The sequence below is a fragment of the Maylandia zebra genome, linkage group LG6 (genome assembly GCF_041146795.1).
Source record: "Maylandia zebra isolate NMK-2024a linkage group LG6, Mzebra_GT3a, whole genome shotgun sequence".
In the NCBI taxonomy this organism is placed as follows: domain Eukaryota; kingdom Metazoa; phylum Chordata; class Actinopteri; order Cichliformes; family Cichlidae; genus Maylandia; species Maylandia zebra.
The window spans coordinates 22,645,142-22,667,632 of record NC_135172.1 but is presented as its reverse complement, the minus strand read 5'-3'; the positions used below and the strand labels follow the sequence as shown (position 1 = coordinate 22,667,632).

Below are 22,491 nucleotides of genomic sequence, written 5' to 3'. Positions count from 1 at the left end.
ACTAGACATGAATTAAAATTACTATGAAATGATGCTGTGTACTAACACATAATTTTATCTCTATTCTTTGTTAGTTTGTTCACATCAACTTATATACTGTTTGTGTATTGAGCTGGATATTGCGATAGCTGCACGACTTCCAAAACACACATGACCTGAAAAATGGCCTAATATTAGAATATATTTAGACAACCAGTAAAGCTAAACAGAAGCAAAAACAAAACAAAAATATAATAATAATAATAATAATAATAATAATAATAATAATAATAATAACAACAACAACAACAACAACAACAACAACAATAATAATAATAATAATAATAATAATAATGATAATAGAAAACTAAAAATAATAGTTCTTAATTTCATCAAAGGTGCTTGAAAGGATCATATAACTAGATGGATAAACATGCTGCAGAACATGAACATCCCAGTCACCAGGAACAACCTGCCTCGAGTCCATCTTCAACCTATTTTGTCAGTAAGATGGTCAAAAACTGCTGCTCCAACCATGACCCCAATGAAGACAATGGTAGCTGTGTTTTTCTGTTAGTTTTTGTCTTATCACAAACCAGATCCCACTATGAAGGGAGGATGGCCGAAAGAAGAACTTTAGCTGATTTAGGACTGGTATTCATTTCCTGCTTTTTAAATGGAAATATTGAATCTCACCTCTGTAGCCAGAGTAGATTTGAAGGTGGTGGAAAACAATAACTTGTGTGCACCTAACAGGCCAAACATTTACTTTATACTGAGGATGGTAGGATGGAAATTTCCTAATTTAAAAAAAAAAGCATGCATGGAAAGTGGAAGTCAATAAAGCATGGAAGTAAATAAACTCAATAAAGTAAAGTAAGCATCACCATCGATTCACTATCAATACCAGCCTATCTTTTCATTTGCTAATGAAATGTGTTGTATACAGTGAAACATGACAAGACTAGTGAATGACAAGTGAATAATAGTGGTGTTAACATTACGTTTATTGACACTTGTTGAGCATTTCAACAATGATGATCTTTGAAGTTGTAACATGGTAACTTTACTATTTAAAAATCAGTTAAGATCCAATCATTATAAGTCTTATTATTGATGACTGTGTTTTTCTTATTGAATCTCCTTCCTTGGTGACTGTCTCCTGCAATATAAATAAGACTTCAGTTAGTCATTTGACCTTACATGCAGACATCAGGACATAGAATGTAATGTGTATTTTGGACTTTGATAAACAGTAAACTGCAGTTTACTGGATTATTGTTTCGTGGGGAGTTTCTGTGAATGGTTAATCTTTTAGCTTTAGTTTGGATACTGAATTGCATGCTGTGATGCTTTAACACTCTCTTCTCTTTACCTTGGTTTCTCAATATCTTCGATGAACTCTGGCAGTCGGGTGTTTAATGTTTCGGGCAGAAGTGAAGCAACTAAACCAGTTCCAACTGCCACTGCACAGTAAGTGGCTGCAGGGAGGAGATGCCACAGATCTTCCAATAGTACAATGAGTGGAGAAATGGACACGCCAAGTCGTGCAAGAAATGAGGTGTAGCCTAAGCCATTTTGTCTAAAAAGATCAAACCACTGAGGTTAATATAAACCTTTCATATGAATAATCAAAGCAAGGCAGAAGAACGTTTTTTGTGGACTAACCGTACGACCGTAGGGTAAAGCTCAGTTGTGTAAAGATACATGATAGTGAACGAGGCCTCTGACATAGATTTTCCAAGAACTGCCACAACAGTACGAACAGTCCATTTATCTAAGGAGAACAGGAGAGAGAAAATTTTCAGGTGAGAGAACACATCCACCCAAGACCAATGCTCTATCTTTTAATTTCTAAAGATTGATCCTGCTTACCACCGGAAATGAACGCATACATTCATATCAACTCTCGGTGGCAGAAATAAACCGCTAAATGTACGAGAAATGAAAGAGAAATGACCTTTTGGAACAAAGATGTTGATGAAGAGACAGAGACCAGTTAATAGCATGGAACCCATCTGGCCATGCTTTCTCCCAACTTTCTCCAGGAAGTAATAGACGCCAATCTTCATGGGCATTTCAATGGATGCAAATATGAACTGTGTTAGGTATGGGTTCAGTCCAAATCCTGTGATATTCAGAGTTATTCCATAGTATGTAAATGCAACGCCAAACCTAGAAAAGAGGGAGAAGAAACACTTAAACTTAGGCTGATAAATAAAGGGGTAAATACAAATTTCCTCAAAGAAACCCCAAACATGATTGCAACTCTCATTTAAATATTTTTTTAAAATATTTTTTACACTGTATGCTAGAACAAAATCAAAAGCTGTGTAAATTTCCCAGTGTCAAAAATGATAGCTATAAAAATAACAATTGCTTTATTTCCGTAAGATAGCTCAAAGGCTTTAACATCTTTGTCCCAAGTACAATTTGCCCCATTTGTCTATTTAATAATCCACCCATAACTGTCACTTAAGATAGCAAAAATACACACACAAACACACACACAGAGAAAAGTCAGTTAACTCTTTTTAAAGTGCGTTTGGTAGAAAATGCACACATATGATGAATATCTGGAAGAAATCAATTTGCCTTTTCCCAAAAAGCTGAACTATCTCCTAACTCCAAACCATTATACCGAAACTTACCATAGCATTCCTGAGTATATAGCAAGTTTTCTAATATTTGGGGTTCTGAAAAGATCTACAAAAGTGTACTTCTTAGCGCCATGTTCAGTTTCTGCACATTCCAGTAATGTCTGCGAGAAAGTCAGGGAAACATAATGTGAATGTTCATTTACAAAGCCCCCTTTTTGTCTTATTTTACAGTAAGACTGTCGGCTAATAAAAAAAACCCCAAAAACATTTTGAGATGTACCGCTGGTGTGATGGTGGCCATGCACTTGGATCTGTTGTTCATCTTGGCACATTTCATTATGTAATGATGAGCAGCATCTGTCTTTCCTTTGGCTACAAGCCACCTAGCAGACTCTGGAAGCCACCTAAATCAACAAACATGGTGAGTTTAGCATCTGATCAAAATCCAATGAGATTAAGGATACTTTGCAAAGTCGGCAAATAAAACTTAAATACCTCCAAGCAATGATAGACAGAATCAGGGGGGAGGTAACTGCTAGAATCAGCTTCCTCCACTCGTTTACAAAATATGCAGTGCCAACCAGGATCCAGTTCCCAATTGTCCAATCCAGGCTTATGATCACACCAGAAAAAGTCCTGTGTTCAATGCTAAACCATTCAACATCTGCAGAAACATTAGCACAAGTATATAAAAAAAAAATTTATAAAACAAATTGTGCAAATTCTTGAAAGAGAAACAGAATATGCCTGTAAACATGAACCAGGCTATAATGTCTCAGTCATAGGTTAGCACAGCTTTAACAATATCCTGCTTACTCAAAACAATGGCCATGATGCTTATTCCTGCGAGTGACATGCCCGTAAAAAATCTCAAGATGACAAACATTACATACGAGGTGGAGAATGCACTCAGCACTGCAAATATCAAGGATGCCAGATAAGACACGAGCAGAAGAGGACGTCGCCCAAACCTGGTCATGGACAGAAAAAGCATGAAGTAATGACTGTGCTCACAGCTGTGGGGTAAACCTCTCACATGTATATATTTTAGTGCTGTCAGTGTTAATCTCGTTAAAATGATGTTAGCGCCATAACCGCATTAACGCAGCAAATCTCCTTTAGCGAGTTAGCACGGATCGCCCCGTGCGTGGGGCAGCACGGCGCCGTTAACGCTGACAGCACTAATATATTTATAATTCGCAAGACGGTTTAATTTTGCAACACTTCAACATCTCTCTTATTGATCTTATTGTTATTTTTTTTTCAGTTATATACATATATGTCTGTATCCAAGTTGGCATTGGTAATGGTACTGGTAGAGATTGAAACAAGTCAGACCTGGAAAATAAAAATAAAATAATACATTTCTGGTCATTTTGTCGAATATACTAGTACATTAAAAAAACTGGAATATTATGGAATATAATTTCATTTAAAGCAGTAAAATTTTTGAATTAAATCAACCATGTTCTATATCCATTACAGGCGATGTGAAATATTTCAAGTCTTCCTCTTTTCTTTATTTTTTTTGTTATGTGTGATATTATCAGTGTTGGGAAGGTTACTTTAAAAATGTATTCCACTACAGATTACAGAATACATGCCCCAAAATGTATTTTGTAAGGTATTCCGTTACGTTATTCAATGAGAGTAATGTATTCTGAATACTTTGGATTACTTAATATATTATCATGCTTTTTACAACTACACTAATGTACTATTGCTGTGTGATTTATTGCTTTTACTGAAGGTTATTCGTCATAGCAATGCCAACTAGATTTTTAAATCTTAATATAAAATGAGTAACAGGGTTGATATTAGGTAAGGCTGCACTTTTTTCAGTGATCCCATATAGAAAACTATCCGGCGCGTATATAAAACAGGTCTGCAGTGTTGGGGAGTAACGGAATACATTTACCGCAGTTACATATTTAAAATACAAAATACGAGTAACTGTATTCCGTTACAGTTACCGTTTAAAAAGGTGGTATTCAGAATACAGTTACTTTGTTGAAATAAAGGGATTACACGGCGGTACTTTCCTGTTTCATATGTTAGGCTATGCTCTCTCTATTTTTGGTAATTCCACGCCGGTGTAAACCCAAACAAAACACGCATTAAGAGGCTCAAATGCCTGTGTCTCAATCTCACATCTCATAATGACGTGAAGAAATATTTTTTAAAATGATTTAATATGAAGGCAATAGGCAGAGTCTTACAGGCATCGCCCTAAAGAATGTAGCCTCCTGGGCAGCTAGTCCGTGCTGCAGGGAGAATGGACTGCCGTACCCGTTATGTGTCTGTGAGCAAGGGAAGGAGAAAAAGGAGATTGGAAAAGTACGAGTTGTCATCGAGCAGAAACGGGAGATGGAAGCATGTAAATATAATAAGATAAGATAAGATAACCTTTATTAGTCCCACACGTGGGAAATTTGTTAATAATAACCCCTGCAGCCAAGAAGAGTGCCTGACGAGCCCAGTTGTAAGTACGCTATTAAGACGACTGTACACCATGTTCGTGTTTTCCTCTGAAACAACAAGTTCCGCTGGAGCCTTTCAACGCCTCTCTCTGTCTCTCGCTAGCAAAGTTGACCCAGACAACGAAGTAAAGCTAGTTTTCGGCTACGAGCCCGACACGGAACCGGATGTATTAGCCAGAGGTCCCTTTACGGTTTTACACCTCTACGGTGCCTTAATCATCAAAATTATCGCAAAAAATGATTTAAAATATTTCACAATGTAGCGTGTATATGAGAAGAACTAGTATTTTTGACCATTTAACCCTTACCTGTCACTGAGAAACCCAAAAACTGGGGCTCCAACCATAACACCAATAAAGAAAATGGTTGCAGTTGCCTTGTTCATACCTTTTCTGCTGCACACGAGATCCCACTGCAAATAATCGTTAAAATATTACAATATGTGATTTTACAGTTGCGTCTTCTGGAAAATAAACAATAATTAAATGAATGATGCCTGGGGAAATTACATTTAGCTAGTTGGATTATTTTCTGTAGATAATAAAATGGATAGAAAATTATATCCTTAATGTTAGCAAAAGAAAATTTGTTCTTTAAAAAAAAAATCCAAATGACTGTGTAAAATGTCTCTGTTCAACATAACTAATTCTCACTTACCTCTGTTGCCAAAGTAGACTTGAAAGTGCTTTTGTCATATACCCATCCATTTTGACACTGAACAGTAAATGAGCCTTTGCTGCTGTTTGAACCTAACAGATATTCATATTGGGGCTCTGAAAACATCTGACAGGAGCTTGGAGTCCCATCCCGCTCTGCTGGAATACCAACGGCTAATTTCTGATCTAAAGTTAAATTTCCAAAGACAGCTCCAGTATCCAAAGCATCGATGTTGCAGTGATGCGAAGGAACAGCTGCCATGAAATTATTCAGCAGAAAGTGACATGGCAAAGTAATTCGAGACAGGATCTGAATCAAGACTAGAGCAATTTGGAATTTTCCAAATCCATTAATTTCTGCAAGAATGCTGTCAAATTTCATTTTGCTGTGCTTCCTGTATCTCCGGGAGGACAAATGCTCTAAAAGTCAAGTGAAGTAGAGTATCACTCACTATAAAAGACACATTCACCAGCACAATGTTAATAATTAAAATGAATACCAAAAACATGTATTAATAATGTAACTTAACTGTACCCAGTACGATACAGTTACTCAGTCAAACACTGGCTTTGCTTTGATCAGTTGTAAGGCTGATATGTTTATTCAAATGCTATAATAGTCAGGATTTATAATTGAAAATTAGCACTCACAGTAGAGAAAGCAAGAATGTGATCTAAAATTGATCTCAGTTCTCAAGAAAGCACTCTTATCCCACAATGCAGCTGCAGTGCAATATGCAAAGGAATCAGATGGTTTTGTAATGTTTTATTTTACAATGGTAGTAAGTTCTAAGATATCAGCTCTGGCAGGGCTTAAATTTTATAACAAACACATCACACCCACAGGCAACTTAATATTTTAGCACCATATTATGTACACAGCCCAAAGAAATATACAGTCACACAGGATTTCTTCATGTAGCAACTGCACCAAGATAAAACCAGCCACAAAAATGAGATCAACTATAGGAAGATTAAACCGATCTGCTACAATCTGCACAATAAAAACTTGGATGAGAACATAACAAATAAAAACATCTCTGAAAATTTGGCAGCCAAAAGCAAGAGCTCCCTTTACAGCAGAACCAACCTAATTACAACATTTTTCAATACAACAGCTGAAGACCATTGCCACACACCTGCTGCTGATCAGCCTCGTCGGGGGAGCTATTTAAGGAAGACACGGCATGGGAGTCAGGTGAACGCATGGGGATTGTTTGTGTGAATAGTTACTGCACTGTAAATAAATGCACTGTTCACCACATGGAGTCCAGCATTTAGGTCCTCCTTTCCCCACATCCCCACGGTCTGCCAGCGCTAACCGTGACACCAAGTGACACATAAGACTTCAGTGTTTGTGTTTAAATGGAGACAAGAAACAAAGAGTATGCTGAGTAGCACAAAAATGAACCATAAGTGAGTGTGACGCATTTCTAGGAAAACATTTTTTTTTCCTCTACATACCACCGAAGTGGATTTTAAAAGAGGGTTCAATAAAATTATTGTATTAACTGCTTAGAAATTACTGACAGTTTTATATTCTGTAAAGAATTTTCAGTATCCAAGTAATTTATATTACAGTAGTTTGTCCAATTTGTTTGATCCTCCCAAAATGGGGACTACATATAAAAATGTCGGTAACCCCTTTTCCTGCTGCCCCATATTTTTTTAATTATTATTATTATTTTTTTTAGAAAGAAGAGGCTTTCTCCTGGCAACCCTTCAAAAACATTTAACATGATAACTTCACAGGGCTGCATAGCTTTGTGTTAAAACTCTTTTTTCCCCACCTGACAGTATAAATGGAGAAACTGTCACATGACTGTATAAATAAACAAAAAATAAGCACAAAAAAGATACTGTGATACCTGACTTGCTTTCCAACAGAGTTTAAGATCTTAATATGTTTTTTTACTTCTAATAATAAACACTGTTTTCTTAAAGATTAACCGAATGATGCGTTATCCCTTTTTACTTTACTTCAGCAAACCACACTTTCAAAACTAGATTGAATTCCATTTATGGTCATCCCCTCAAAGAGAACAGCAGTCTTACATAACCGGTTTACCATTCTGCTGAGATTATTATTATATTAACCCTAATTAAAGGTACATTATGATGAGCAAATCACCATAAATGTATAGGTATTTTAAAACACTATGTAGTATATATCTGCTCGAATCTGAATATAAGAGTCTGTTACTATTATTGCAGTTAGTTTCTTTCAAGTGGTGAATTATTTTAATTATATAATTAATCAAAACCAAACACAGATACTAAATTCAAAGCTTGTTTCAAATGAATCTAAAAATATTTTGAAGCTTCTCAATTGACATGTTCATTATGTCACCTCACTGCCCCTGCATCAACTGAACTGTGTAGGTGGCACATGGGGATGGGTTAGGAACACCTCTTCTTCTCCCTCTTTAAATACAGCTGCATACATGAATGACCAAGGCTACATATGAGCAGTTAGTGGGATAACACTCAGGATCATTTTTTTTAACAGACAGGATGTGAAGATGCCTGTGCTGGATATCAAGTGCAAAGATGTATAATGTAAGTACCTGATGTTTGGAAAATTATTTTCTTTTAGGGTCTCTTACAGATGTTTAACTCTTTCTGATTTGATTTCATTAATTTCATTTTTAGCTTTGACTTTAATTAACATCTCTATTGATAACAATACAAAAAGTGTAATTTATTATCATGTCATGAAGTGTTTTACCCTTTGCTTGAATTTCTGTGCTTTTCTGCACCAGAAACTGCTCGAGAAACCTGGTTTCCTAAATTCAGTGGCATGAGTTTAAAATATATATGTGACTTAATAAATATATATTTTCACGTTGATTTTGATTTTTGTGGGTTCTGTGGGTTTGTTCTGCCATGAGGCCACTGAAATGCGCAATAAAACTTTGTGTGCAGAGACTGCTGAAAATGCTTCCACATGTTTCTTATGGTTGAGCTTAAACTGTCTAATTATGTAAGAACATGGAAACATCTAATCCGCTAGAGCTCAGTTCTCATTTGGGTTGCCCTTCAGAACAAGAGTTCACTCCTTTGTCAAGGATGCTGACTCTCTGTTTCCATGGCAATAAGTCAACAGACTGAGGTTACTGCCATACTTGGAAAAAGAAACCCCTGCTGCAGCACAGTCAGATTTGCTGGTGGTAGAGTGGAACCAAGGGTGAAGATAAGCCGGTGGTATGCGACAGTGTTTGTACAAAACGTGGCTAGTGTGCAAGAGGTCTTTCAGTTTTAGTAATCCCACAGCTGCATATGTGGTCAGAGGATTACATCCACTCATTATGAGCATGAATGTTGTAATAATTTGGGGCTTTTAATGATTTCTTTGAATTGTTCTAGCTCGATATTTAACCAGTCGTATTTGCAGAGCCAGCTTTCAATCATGGACAAGAAAGGGAGTTTAAAGTGGGAAAGCCATTGCAGACCCTAATGTTATAGCTTTATCATTCCAAGGCTCCAGTTTTCATGTAAGTTGATTTAAGGTGAAGTTGAAGAAATTGCAAGTATTTATTCTTCATTGTTTCATCCACTTTATGCAATGCACCATTACCACAGGCAGCAAAACAGTCCCAGAGCTTGATGATACCACCACCATGCCTGAAAGCTCGTACAGTGTTCTTAGGTTTGAAAGCCTCACCTTTACTCCTCCAATTATTCCTCCTGTCAGTGTGAACAAATAGCTCAATCTTTGTCTCATTGGATCATAAAGCTTTTATCCAGAAGGCCTCTGGCTCATCCAGGTGGGCTGCTAAAATAAATCTCAGTTGAGATTGAAGGTGTTGATTTTGGGACAGGTTGTGTTTCTTGGTTGGCACACTCTCAGTCCATGGCGATGTAAAACATGTGAACAGTGACACTGGTGTTCCAGCAGTTTCCAGTTCATGGCACACTTGAGTCTTGATTGTTGCTAGGTTTTTCCTGAACATCCGAATCAATTCCCTCTCATCTGATGGTGACAGTTAGGGTCCTCTTAGAGAAGCTGGCAAAGTGTAGACACATCTGAATAATTGGTACTAATGTACAACTGTTTGAAGTAGCTAAAATCCCTTCTTAGACCTTCACTGAATTCCTGCTTGCAGCTTTTATGCTGGCAAAGAGAAACTACAAGTTGTCATCAATCTTGATGACTGCTGAGAATTTAGGAGGCCATGGTCATGTCAAGGTTAAAAGCAGATTTAAATGAGTATATGTTTATATTTGAGCCTGTATGAATTGGAGAAAAAACAAAATAAATTCAAGCTTGTGCACCCAATTTTGTGTTTTTTAAATAATTGCTTTAAACTTACAAAGTAAGTAAGTTTAAAGTTTAAGTAAGTTTAAAGCAATGATTAGTGTATGTGTACTGTATCTGAGAACTAAACTAAACTCTGATAGAACCAATTGTGGATGGATGGATGGTGCAGGTCCATCCATCTGTCTGTCCATTTTCTGCTGAGTCATGGAGGCGGCTGTTTAAACAGAGATACCCAGACCTCCCTTCTCCAGAGTCACCTCCCTTAGCTCATCGAGTCGGTCACAGAGGTGTTCCCAAGCCATTTGAGAAACATAATTTCCAGCATGTTTTGGGGCCTCCTCCAGAATTTCCATTTGTACTTACTAGCAACCACAAGCAATAAAATGTTATAGTAAACAGAAGAAACGATAAAGGTCCCCCCTAACACGTACAAATGCCCAAGAAAAAGTAATAATTAATGACAGTAGTGAATCATCAATTTTCAGCTTGTATTGTCTTTATAGCAGAGGGTGTACCTAAAATATGTCTAAAGCAATTCAAAGCTAATCAACTGAAAAATCAAACGATATGATCTTTGTCACATCACTGTAAAAATGAGCTAAAGTTTAAACACTGTATACAAACACAATTCAAACACAGCTGCGGGTTAATGTCATTGTCATTATCATATCAGGTAATAGACTTACCTGGCCTCTTAGCCAGCTCCAAAAGACTTTGAGTCGGACATTTAATATCTTTTGATACTGATGTTTTTTTTAGTTATGACTTGATCATTTCTACACAGCTGCTATCAAACCAAAATATACATTTATTTAAAATCAAAAGTGTAGAGTAGTATTTGAAAAACAAACAAGCAAAGAACCCACAAAACCAAAAAAGATGAAAGAGTTAATTCTTTTTGGAGACTATATAATTTTTTCTCTGGTGTCATCCTCGGGTCATTATGGTAATATTAACTGACTGATGTAAGATTTACTGACCTTATCCTCCTGGGAGAACCTTCTCTTGTACTAAGCAAGACATTTATCTCCTCTAACACCATATTTTAATAGAGGCAAAAACTCTGGTTTTCCCAGTCCACTTAAATGTACATAAACAAAGTGGTACTCTATAGAAAGAGCGTGTTTCCAAGACCTATTAGGAGGTGTATGTGTTTGGTTGCTTTTTAGAAAATATGGCTTCAACAAAACATGTCTTTGGTTTTCATATAAACTCTTCCTGTGTATAAGAGAAAGTTGGGTTCCTTATAGTGACATATATGGTAACGAGATTATTATAGATGAACCTGGGTGTTTTTTGTTTGTTTGTTTGTTTTAGATGAACACTCCACTTACTGTATGCATAGTGTACAGCGTGGGACTACACAGTGTGAAGTTTCTACAGCTCGTACTGACTTTAATTTGGATGTTGAGTCACAGTGTTAGAGTGCCACCTCTTGGTGAATGTCAGGAAATTTTTTAATTTACAATAAAAGATTTATATTGTCAGTAAAAAACTATTTTTAGTGCTCCCTCCTGCTCTACAAACAGCTCTCCCCCTGTCTGAGCCCTGCTCTGACTGTCTTTTACAGCTGTTTTGAAAAGGACAGATTTTTCTTCATAGTCATTTTCTCAGTTGTGATATAACAACTGATTACCAAAAAACAAGCTAAGAAACAAACAAAAAAAGCATGTGACAAAATAAACAATGTCTTTGAAGGAAGGGAAGGAGGACTGGTGTCTTGGATTTAGTTCTTACATGGAGAGGCTGACAGAGATTTCGGTTGTTGTGACAGATGACGGCAGCGGAGGGAAAAGAAATCTCTGTATAAACACAAGTTCGGAAAACAGCCACCAATTGTTTTGCTTATGCTCTTGGATGTGAATGCTGTTTCCCTCATGATAATACATACCATTCCATTTACAGCAATGGCAGCCCTGTTGAAACTGCCAAAGCAGAGCTGCACTTCCTATTGGGGATAGGAATAATTTAGGAAATAACATGGTAACCACTAATGTCACAAAGGTCACTGAATGCTAAAAATCTCTTGAGCTGAACAGAAAACATGAATTGTAGCCAAGGGTGGACCTTCAGGGGCATGCTATATAGTTATATGTGTGCTGAAATAGTTTGTTATATTGAGATATATATACCTAAAGGGAAAAGATTAATTAGCCTTAAGTTGTTTGTCCTTGTCTTAATGAAGGTATTGCTGGTGAAACCCGGGATATTGTGAAACACTACTAGAGATGGAACCAGAAACGGAAGACCAAGAGCAGAGTGGTAACTTGGCCCCCTGGTCAGGTTCAGATGGGTCCCAGGAGATTTATGTGTCTGGGTCTGTGGTAGAGTCCCACAATGAAGATGAAGTCAGCGAAGCAGAGTACCCGTTAGAGCCAGAAAGTACTTATATCTCCAAGTATGACCCTGACTCCCCAGAACACCTTCAAGAATGGGAATCTGCAGGTGAGCAACAGTCCCCGCCTGAACTTAGTGGAAGTGAAGAAGAAGTATCATATCAGGAAGAGGATGACATCTACCTTAGTGAGTCGAGAGAGTCTCCTCACATCCAAACCTCACAAACATCCCTGCATCCAGAGTGCACAGACTCAGAGGATCATGCTGGCAAGATATCACGGCCACATTCCCAGTCTTCTTTCTCCTCTCTTGGCTGTGCTGCTGATATGACCATGGCCTTGACCCTGACCACAGGACAGCCCACGGGAGCCAGTAATAGAAAAGGCCCAGAGACTGGAAACAGCAAGCTTGAATCTTCAGAGGAAGGAGGGAGCAGTGAAGCACCTCCTGCTTCTGTCTCCTTTGGAATTTCAGATGAGGGTGCTGAGCAGGCAGAGAAGTGGAACTCGGAGTCTGACACAGATCTGTGCAGACCAGACAGGCAGAGGGCAAAGTACACACGTAAGTATCGATCTTCTACCCTCCTTTTATGTGTCAGTCAAGGTAGTACTGCAAACTGCACAGCAGCAGAAAGGTTGTTTTTTTTCTAAGATTTAAAATGATTTAATAAGATTTGTGAACAGTTAAGATATTATTTAGTTACTTTAAATTCAGCCAGCTGAGGCACACATTACAGTCAGTGAATAAAGTTTTTAAAAAGTTACCTTTGGCTGTATTTACTGTAGCTGGTATGTGAATCAAAAGACCTAACTTAATTGATAAATAACTTTGACAAAGCACAATGGGTGCTGCTGTTTTTTCATGCTGTAACACAGGGTCTATTTGAAGTGGACTTACTGGGAGAATACCCATGGCTTTATTAGTCAGAGCAGGATAAGAATAAAATATGACCATATGATGAGGCTGGCAGAAACAAATTTGACAGACACCAGCATGTGTCACCCTGGCCTGTCACCCGATCCCTTTTCCGATCGTAAGCCTTGACTGCAGTGGAAAATGAGCTCCTCACTTTTCTTGCCTTATGGATGCCCCCTAAGTTAGCTGTAAGTAAATATGATGCTTTTATTAGTGTGCTTGCTTCAGCAGGGGGATCTGAAATTGTGTCTTACCTGTCATGCTTCCATTAGTTGCTTATACTAATGGCATTATCAGTCCCATAGCTTTTTTTTTTTTTTACTTTACTGAAAATTGACCAATTGAGTACAGTGTAAACAAAAAACATTACAATCCACATTTTCCTATGTTTTATGGTTCAGCTTCTTCTTGTTTTAATCTCTCTCCTTCCTCCTCCTCCTTCTCCTCTCACCCTCGTTCTCTTTCTGTCCCTCCCTTCATTTTTTTCTTTGTCTCAGGGCTCAGTCGCGGCGAGAGCCAGTCAGAAAGGCATGTCAAGGAGACCAAGTCTAAATGCAAGAGAATTGCTCGGCTTCTAACCGATGCGCCAAACCCCCAAAATAAGGGAGCCCTGCTGTTCAAAAAACGCCGGCAGAGAGTCAAGAAGTTTACGCTTGTGAGTTACGGAACTGGTGACAACAAGGTTGACAGTGAAGACCAAATAGAGGAGGGGGCTGAAGAAGTTAGATCAGCCGGGTATAACTTTGTGGCCACCAGTGATTCAGAGTTAGAGGAGCAGTATTCTCTTTATCAGCAGCAGCACAATTTGAGTCTGAATTGGGGAAGTGTTCAAGAAATGGATGCTCTACCAGAGACAAAAGGGAAGGGAGTTTTGATGTTTGCTCAGCGGCGCAAACGAATAGATGAAATTGTTACCGAGCATGAAAAACTGAGGAGTGAAGGATTACCTGTGGAAGTATTAACAGAACCTGCCTGTGAACAAGCACAGCAAATTTACGACACTGAGGAAATGTACGCGCATGCTGATCAGGCAGATCAGAGTTATATGAATGCAAATCTCAAGCAGCATGGAGAATACCAAGAAGATTTCCAGGACATGAACCATCTGTCCAATGTACCAAAACCCTTGGTACCAAACAGAACTGCAAGGCCTTTTCTAGGATTTCAAGATAGCCCAAGTTCTACCCCCATACCTGGGAGTGTTGTTCCAGTTACAAAGAAACACGAAACAAGATTTAAAGTACCTGTGCCTATTAACACTAACCCACAGGTTTGGTCTCCAACTGGAGACATAATAGCCTCAAGAGATGAGCGAATATCTGTGCCAGCCATCAAAACTGGCATCCTACCAGAATCAAAACAGAAAGCCACTAATAAACAGTCATCTGTGCGGGCACAATATTCAGATCTTCACACTCAAAACAAAGGGGAAAGGAGGTCTTATATTGATTCGGAGGAGGACTGTTTTAGTCTAGGTGCTGAAGCTTGTAATTTCATGCAACCCAGAACAATAAAACTCAAGAATCCCCCTCCAGTAGCCCCAAAACCCACCCTCAACCCAAACTGTCCACCATGGATGAGAAGGAGCCCCTCCAGCGAGCCCAATATTCCGCCAAGAAGTCCGGTTTCACAACCTTCGCACAGTCCCGTGGGTCCTCATAGTCAGAATTACTTACAGCAACAAGACTGGGCTCAGCTTCAACAGATGGCCAACCGCTGGGCACCAGATCAAACTCAGGCAACACTTCAAACACCTACTAATGCCTGGGCTCCGGACAGCTCTTCTCAGCTTCATCTGCAGCCAACCACAAATAGCTGGAGTCAACAGCAGCAACGATCCCCTGTGAGTATGCAGGCCCACAGTCCTACTTACAGACCACAGTATCCAACTTCACGCTCAAAGAACAAGGCAGACAGCACTTCACACTCAATTGCCTCTTGCCCACCACAAGCAGGGAAGTCATATATCCACTTGTCAAAAGCACCACAGTTTTCTCCAAAGGGTCGGATCTCAGACGGAGGTACCAGTTGGGCTGGTGATGGCCCAGCTATGACTGGAAAAGGTGCAGAATTGTTTGCCAAAAGACAGTCCCGTATGGAGAAGTTCATTGTTGATGCTGAAACAGTGCAAGCAAACAAAATCAGATCCCCCTCCCTGACCTCATCCCTCCCGAACTCTTGGAGGTATTCATCGAATATTCGAGCCCCACCTCCATTATCCTACAATCCCCTTCTTTCTCCTTTCTATGCTGCAGCCAAACAACCCCCTTCCACAAGCCCAAAAGTCAATGTCAAGACCAAAGAGAAATCTAAATCAGCCCCCAAGCAACTCAACTCTTTAGATATAATGAAACATCAGCCTTATCAGTTGAACTCATCACTGTTCAAATATAATGTGGTGCCTGGAACCAAAAGCCCCACCCCCAGCCCCACCCCCAGTCCCAAACCAGCCCCAGTGTCAAAGTTCGAGGTTACCAAAAACCTTAAACTTAGGGTTGCCTCTGCCACTTCTCCTTATAATGCCTCTGAGCTTGCTGTTGAAAGCAAGGCAGAAGTCCCAACTAAGTCACCTGGATCGGTAAGTTCCCAAAGTTCTTCTGCCCAAAACACAAGATTGGCTGAGCCTCTTGCAATTGACAAGCACGTGGATAAAAAGCACACTGCAGCACCTGCAGCCCATCGCTTAACCAAAAAGCCAGCACACAGCGCCAGACCTGCAAGCACATCTTCCCAGCAGCCATCTGCTGCTGACAGCATAGCTTCAGCTTTCTCTCCTGCATCTCTTATTGCTAGAGGCGCACGTCAATTGGCTCCTTGGCCAAAGTTTTCTGCTAAGAAGCCAGTGGTGACAAGCAAACACTGGAAACCTGTAGCCATGCTACATTAATTCTTGTACTGTATATGGTCTTGTTTTGGTATAGTCAACACTGAGACAGTAATTACATAGTTATCTGCAACTTGGCAGCCTCTAATGTGTCTTAACAGGTGGAAATATAGAGTCCTTTGCACTAAACGTAGGCCTCAACTGGAATAATTTGCAGCTATAGAGATCTGTTTAGCTGGCAATGTAAGGAAACAACTTAAGGTACAGTTAAGCTCTTTTAAATCTGTGACAGATAAATTCAACATAAAGTACAACAAATAAACACATTAGCACATAACATAATGTCCCTGACAATTGGAGAAAAAGGGAAAAGCAAAACAAAATAATGTAGATTCTTGTGATGTGCAATAATGTGTGCAGAGAGTCCTGTTCTGCTACAATATCTTATTTTGGGTTTTTTGGGTTTTTTTAAGAAAATAGATCACCTGCAAATTTGCATGCTGAGATAGGAACCCATGAAACCCCAGACAATACAAAACAAACACATAATGTTTATTATCTCTCTCTCTCTCTCTCTCTCTCTCTCTCTCTCTCTCTCTCTCTCTCTCTCTCGCTATATATATATATATATAGATAGATAGATAGATAGATAGATAGATAGATAGATAGATAGATAGATAGATATTTACCCCTATCAAATTAGATTGTTTAATCTTTTATTCAAGTTAATGATAACTGATTTTTACAACTTATACTTATAATACTCATGTGTGTTTGGGGAAACAATTTGCATTTGCTTCAGCCTCATTCCAGACTTTGATGGCATTAGAGCAGCAAAAAGCATTCATTTTGGTTGTGACCTGATGACTAAAATATTCTAAAAATGTCTTTTATGTGGGTATTTTTCAACATGGCCAGTTATTCAACTGTTAGAAATTTCATCAGAAATTCTATATCCTCATCCTTGATGGAAAAAATGAGCAAAATATCATAGAAATTTGAATGTTCTGCTACGGTTTCACGAAAACATCTACTGCAAATCTTTATCCCCTCATCTTTCTGACATGTCAGTGTTTGCACTTCTTGTACTCGGCACTATCATGCTATTAAATTTCTCTTTCCTCCTACTTGTGTACTTCATATGTGTGTTGTGAACAATTTCCCTATTTCCTTTCTCCTTTGTCTTTCTCACTGCCTCACACTTTTGCACATAAGTGGCTCAATCTTGTTGCACTTTTAGCAATTACGACCTAATCTTTCAAACTTAACTGTATTTGTGTGTTACAGCTTTTCGATCTTAATCTCTGAATGTTGAAAGTCTGGAACTATAATCTCAGCCCCCTCAAAAGCAGAATTTGATTTTGCTATTCTAAACATTCATGGACAGCAAGTCATTAGCTTCCGTCATGATAAATAATATATTATCTGTATACAGCAAAGAGGCATTTTTTTCAAATGTATAACTAGAGACAGAGTAGAATTAACTAAAGCTTTGAGCATTTTCAGTGGTTTCATATACCCATAACTTATTATCGCTGATTAAAGATACAGCAATCACAAAACATCTCCTTACCTTTTTAGTGTTCCTGTTTTCTATTGAGAAACTATACACATTAATAAACTTTTTTGCTTATTTCATGTAGAAATAGCATTTGATTGACATCAATCTCTCTCTCTCTCTCAGTCTAGTTACAGCCATAATTATGCAACAAACACCTTTATTATAGTTACCAGTTCAATTAAATTAAATTCAGTTTAGTTTATTCAGAAGTCAGCTTAAAATACAAGTAAAAAAATGTTAACATGCAAAATAGTTATTTATGAAATTGGACTAAATAGTGGCCCAGGCATCAGATGATATGCATGAAAAATATAATAATAATAATAATAATAATAATAATAATAATAATAATAATAATAATAATAATAATGGATTGCAATAATAATGAATAGCGCTTTTCTAGGCACCCAAAGCGCTTTACAATTCCACTATTCATTCAATTATATACATTTGTCCTCTTGGCCAAGTCTCACTTGGAAAAGAGATTTTAATCTCAATGAGACTTTTACCTGGATAAATAAAAGATCATGAAAAACAAACACAACCTTCTAACATACAATGTCTTATTAATTCAAATATCGTCATATTAATAACACTAATCTAACACACGTAGGCAGTGATAATAGTGTTAGCACATGATAATAGTATTAAAGTATATAAAGTAAGTAGTTTATTAAAGTATGAACTTAAAATATAGTGCTATTGCAGATTTTGAAAGATCTTTGCTATACAGGGTTCAAAATCAAACATATTTTAGTAGCAGCTGTTGTATATAAGTTCTTTTAAATACTGAAAAATATTGATGTTTTAAAGTGCTTCCAAGCTCATCCCAATTCTGTGGACCTCTACAGGTCACATGTAAAATTGCACATTTAAGTTTACATTTCTTTCTCTTAAGAATTGTCTTTTTCCTTGTCCTGTGTGTGTGAGAGGGAAAGTGTATTTGGATAAGCTAACAAACTTGCTAAATACTATAGTATGCAGATTACAGGCAATATGAAAAATGCTACATTCAGTTGACTTCAGGAGTTTGTGACAATGAAAAAGAGAGTTAGAGAGTTATCCAGTCACACAGTTTACAGCATGACTCTGTCTACCTTTAATCTGATGAGAGCTATATAGAAGCTTGTTTCTGCCACTGAAAAAAGCAAAAACAAAATAGTTTTACTTTTTTTTTTCAAAAAAACATTTATAGTCCCAATTACAGGTTATCATCTCAAAATTTTGATTTTATAACTTAAAATTTCAAGTTATTTTCTCAGTTTCAAGTTGTTGGTTTTTTTCCAGAAAAGTTATTAAATTAAAATTTTGACATACTTACGTGTAGCTAAATGTTTTGTTTGTTTTTATTGCATTAAAAACCCTATTAGAGTGCCTTTAGAAATAGACCCATAACATAAATACTTGTTCAAACTAAAAAAAATAATAAAAAAAATAAAATAAGTAATTTAAAAAAATTGTAATTCTTATGCAAATTCTAGAGGCAGAGGAAATAGTTCCAGTAGTTCCAAGTTTTTTCCCCTGTCTTTTCAATGGCATTAACACTGTACTTGTTTCAAGGTGCTTGAACCAGCAGCAGGTAAGTTCGGAAATCTTCTTCATTTAGTCTGAATAATTCCTAAAATTCAGATATATATGACTTTTACACAAGTGAAATTGTCCATTTGCTACTAATATTGATATTAACCATGTCCATTTGTTTTCACTAAAACATTTTAACAGGATTCATAGAAAAAACAAATAAAACCTCAAAATATTCTACAAATCTGAAATTGCTTTGTAATGTGGAATCTGCACTTTTTAAAAGACAATGTAAGGCATATTTAATCAATCAAAAAAAGACGGAAAAACGGGGGGGACCTCAAAACATTAACACTACTTCTGCCCTTGCTCTGTGGAAGTGTAAAAAGGAAAATGTAATAAAATGACCAAAAAATGACATAAAAAAACTATCAAAGAACAGACAGTCAAGATGGATTTGGTAAAGTAATAAAGTATCTTTACGTTAATTTATTTCACAGAGCTAAAGACATAAACATGAACAAGATTTCAAATGCATCAATGTATTCCTTCTTCTGTGTGCAGAGACACAAGTATACCAGCAGAGCAATTATAGCTACACTTACCACAGGTGTGCAACATCAAATACATGCATTGGTTTCTTTAGCTTCTGCAGGCAATATTGAGTAAACCATTTCTGTTGAGGCATCACCCACGAAGTACAAAGTGCTCTCGTGGGCTGTTAAAACACTTTTCTAAGCAAGGACAGATGCAAGAAATAAAAAGTTTAAAAAGACTCAGAACAGAACAGCTAGAGTGAAGCCACAACAATATCAAATATACAACAATGCTTGACAAGAAAGACAGCATTATAGGTCAACTCAAGTCAATCACAAAAACAGGGTTCCTAATTTCGAGCAAAGGTAATGACTTAAGAAATATCAGAGGTCTAAGTCCTTATTTAGACTTTTATACCAGGGTAACTGGTGCAACTCAATCCTACATGCTGTTCTTTATTTGAGGCATTTGATAGTATTCCCACCCCTAGCATCGAAACTAATAGTTTCAATACCTGACACTCTTAGGGCTCAAACATTCACATAATGGTAATGTTTTGTCATAGGACAATTCAAGGATAATCTTTATTCAGTAAGTCTTTTTTTATTTTAGAGAAGAGTAACACACATTTTATTACACTTAAAATATGAATACACTTCAAAAGCATTAGCTCTCCAGGTTTCAGAGAAGCCAGATGGTGGCAGCAGAGTCTGCAATGCTGCTGTCACTCCAGCCAACAAGTTTGTGCTTTTCTTTTAGGGATTTGGTAGAAGTCGTTCGCTGAGCCTGCCTCAGAGACTGAGTTCAATGCCTTCTCCTGGACATCTGTCACCAGTGAGCACACCCGGGGTACTGCCAATACAGAGGCAAACATCATTCCAAGAAAAAGTCCACAAACCACTTACACCATGGGAGGCAGCATCAAGAAGCCCTATTGGCTCTGTGGATGAAGCCTTTTTGTTTCTCCCCTCATCTGCAGCTACTAATGCCAAAGCTGCAAAGCACCGGGGATCTCTGCCAGAGCCTCCAGAAGAATGGAAACGCAGGGTATCTCTTGATCCTGCACCTGTCAGTAAGAGTCATTATCATCATGAGGCCCCAGCTTTTCACATTCTTACCAAGAGCAGGACATTCTCACCTGAGAAACCAGCCTTCTATGGGCCTCCCTTCAGACCTGCCCAGCCTCTTAGGGCCAGTATTGGGCAAATGGCACAAGGCTTCAGTCCAACAAAGTGCTCTCCTGTGTACAGTGCATTTCAGCGAAGTTAATAGATGAAGTCAGATATCAGAGAAAGAGAAATAATAAATGATATTAACATTGTAAGGCACAGATTTTCCTTCAGAGTATAGAAAACATGAAATGCAGAGAATTGTTATTTGTCACTAGGAGATGGAGTACTGTATGTCGAAAAATGAGGGTAAGGCTTTGGCACAGTTTAAGCCATTTGTTATGTTGGTTTTGCATTTATGACGGGATGGATAATTATGTTGATTGCATGAAAAAATCATTTGGTTTAAAGCAAGAACATACTGTGACGATTGTGTGAGATATGAGCTCAGCTTTCATGGGAAATGTTGCTATTGTGCCACCAGAGTGTCATCCAAACAGTATTATATCACTCATCCTATAATAATCAGATTTTTTCTCAGTAGTAATGCAGTGGCGATTACACAAGTAACCATTTCCAATAATCTCATTCACTTTATTGACTTTTGTGTTTTTCAGACATCATATGGTTCCTATTTTATCTTTTGCAATGCATTGCCAGAAAAGTTGTAAGCTTACAATCAGTGTGTGTGCCTTAAGGAAAGTGTTATTTAAAGTGACAAACTGTGTGTTGGCTTATTTGCTTTTATTTTGTTGATCTTTTAATAGGAATGAATCCTGCATGAATAAATGCAAAGTTTCCCACCTTTGATCAGACACTGTGTGGTGTTTAAGTGTTAACAGAAGCAGATGCTGTCCTTGAGTGCCAGAGTTTCCACGTGACGCGTGCAAATTTAAAGTTGGGCTCTTACCGTGTACAATATCACTGTTTTCACTTTTGAAACACAAGAAATAAAACAGATTAAAACACACTTTTAGTGTTGTTATTTGAATTTAATTTGTTTCTCAGAAGTTCCTGATATCAATCTTTTATTGTAAAATTTGACTCTTGAAGAGTAGATATAGTCTTTTTCATTTCTCTGTTTTGCCTTTTTAAATTCAGATTATAGGATAATATCACATGCAGCTGATGCCGGTTTTCCCCCTGAAAAAATGGTATAAATTGCAGGATACATTTTTAAGCTTTTTTTTTAATGGCGGATGTAGCAAATATGATGCAAATTTATATATGGAAAATAAAATGTAATTAATTTTTTTAACAATTTTGTCAGATGGTTCAATAAACGCTCCATTTTTAGATTAGAATTTTCTGGCAATTATTTCATGGTTCAGGCTTTAAAGGGTTAAAATACTGAGTTGACAGGGTTTCAGCCTTATTCCTATTTTAAACTTCACAGACTTTGAAAAAGATTTAACGGTCAGAATATCTTCAGCACTGCAACAGCTTCAACTGCGAGGATAATGACTTTGATATAAAACCCTTCTTGGCAATACTCCATCACCCCTTTAACACCCCTCTCTTATCTGTTTATCATTATCCAGAGTCAGTAATTACACATAACAATAGTAACACAACTCAGTTTGGAGACAGAAGTGCGCACGCAACATTAACAGCTTCCCTAACATGAAGGCATGGTACCTCAGAGGTTATGTCAGCCCACAGAGACATGTCGAATATAAGGCGTCGAGAGACAGGAGAGGCACCAAACAAA

The 22,491-nt window shown here is 37.6% G+C and overlaps 3 protein-coding genes across 4 annotated transcripts in view; 1 reads left to right on the top strand and 2 right to left on the bottom strand.

Moving 5' to 3' along the window:
- The window catches only part of gucy1a1 (guanylate cyclase 1 soluble subunit alpha 1), a 250,801-nt gene that overhangs the window by 152,602 nt on the left and 75,708 nt on the right, over positions 1-22,491 (bottom strand). The gene's annotated exons all lie outside the window — the stretch shown is intronic.
- Positions 969-6,127, bottom strand: LOC101485435 (solute carrier family 22 member 7). The gene is made up of 10 exons (XM_004549490.3): positions 5,717-6,127; positions 5,368-5,471; positions 3,396-3,550; positions 3,075-3,243; positions 2,860-2,983; positions 2,631-2,740; positions 1,940-2,154; positions 1,648-1,756; positions 1,355-1,561; positions 969-1,141 (listed from the first exon to the last, which is right to left on the bottom strand). Exons 1-10 carry the CDS (start codon positions 6,095-6,097, stop codon positions 1,111-1,113), a joined length of 1,605 nt encoding a protein of 534 aa, XP_004549547.2. The 5' UTR covers positions 6,098-6,127; the 3' UTR covers positions 969-1,110.
- On the top strand, positions 8,187-21,744 carry synpo2b (synaptopodin 2b). 2 transcript variants are annotated; one of them, XM_004549489.3, is made up of 4 exons: positions 8,187-8,274; positions 12,162-12,874; positions 13,726-15,071; positions 20,431-21,744. In XM_004549489.3, the coding sequence occupies exons 2-4, from the start codon at positions 12,205-12,207 to the stop codon at positions 20,938-20,940; spliced, it is 2,526 nt and encodes an 841-aa protein (XP_004549546.2). In that variant the 5' UTR covers positions 8,187-8,274; positions 12,162-12,204; the 3' UTR covers positions 20,941-21,744. The 2 variants fall into 2 exon arrangements, with proteins under 2 accessions (XP_004549546.2, XP_076740988.1); XM_076884873.1 differs by lacking the exon at positions 20,431-21,744 and having other exon boundaries at positions 13,726-17,179.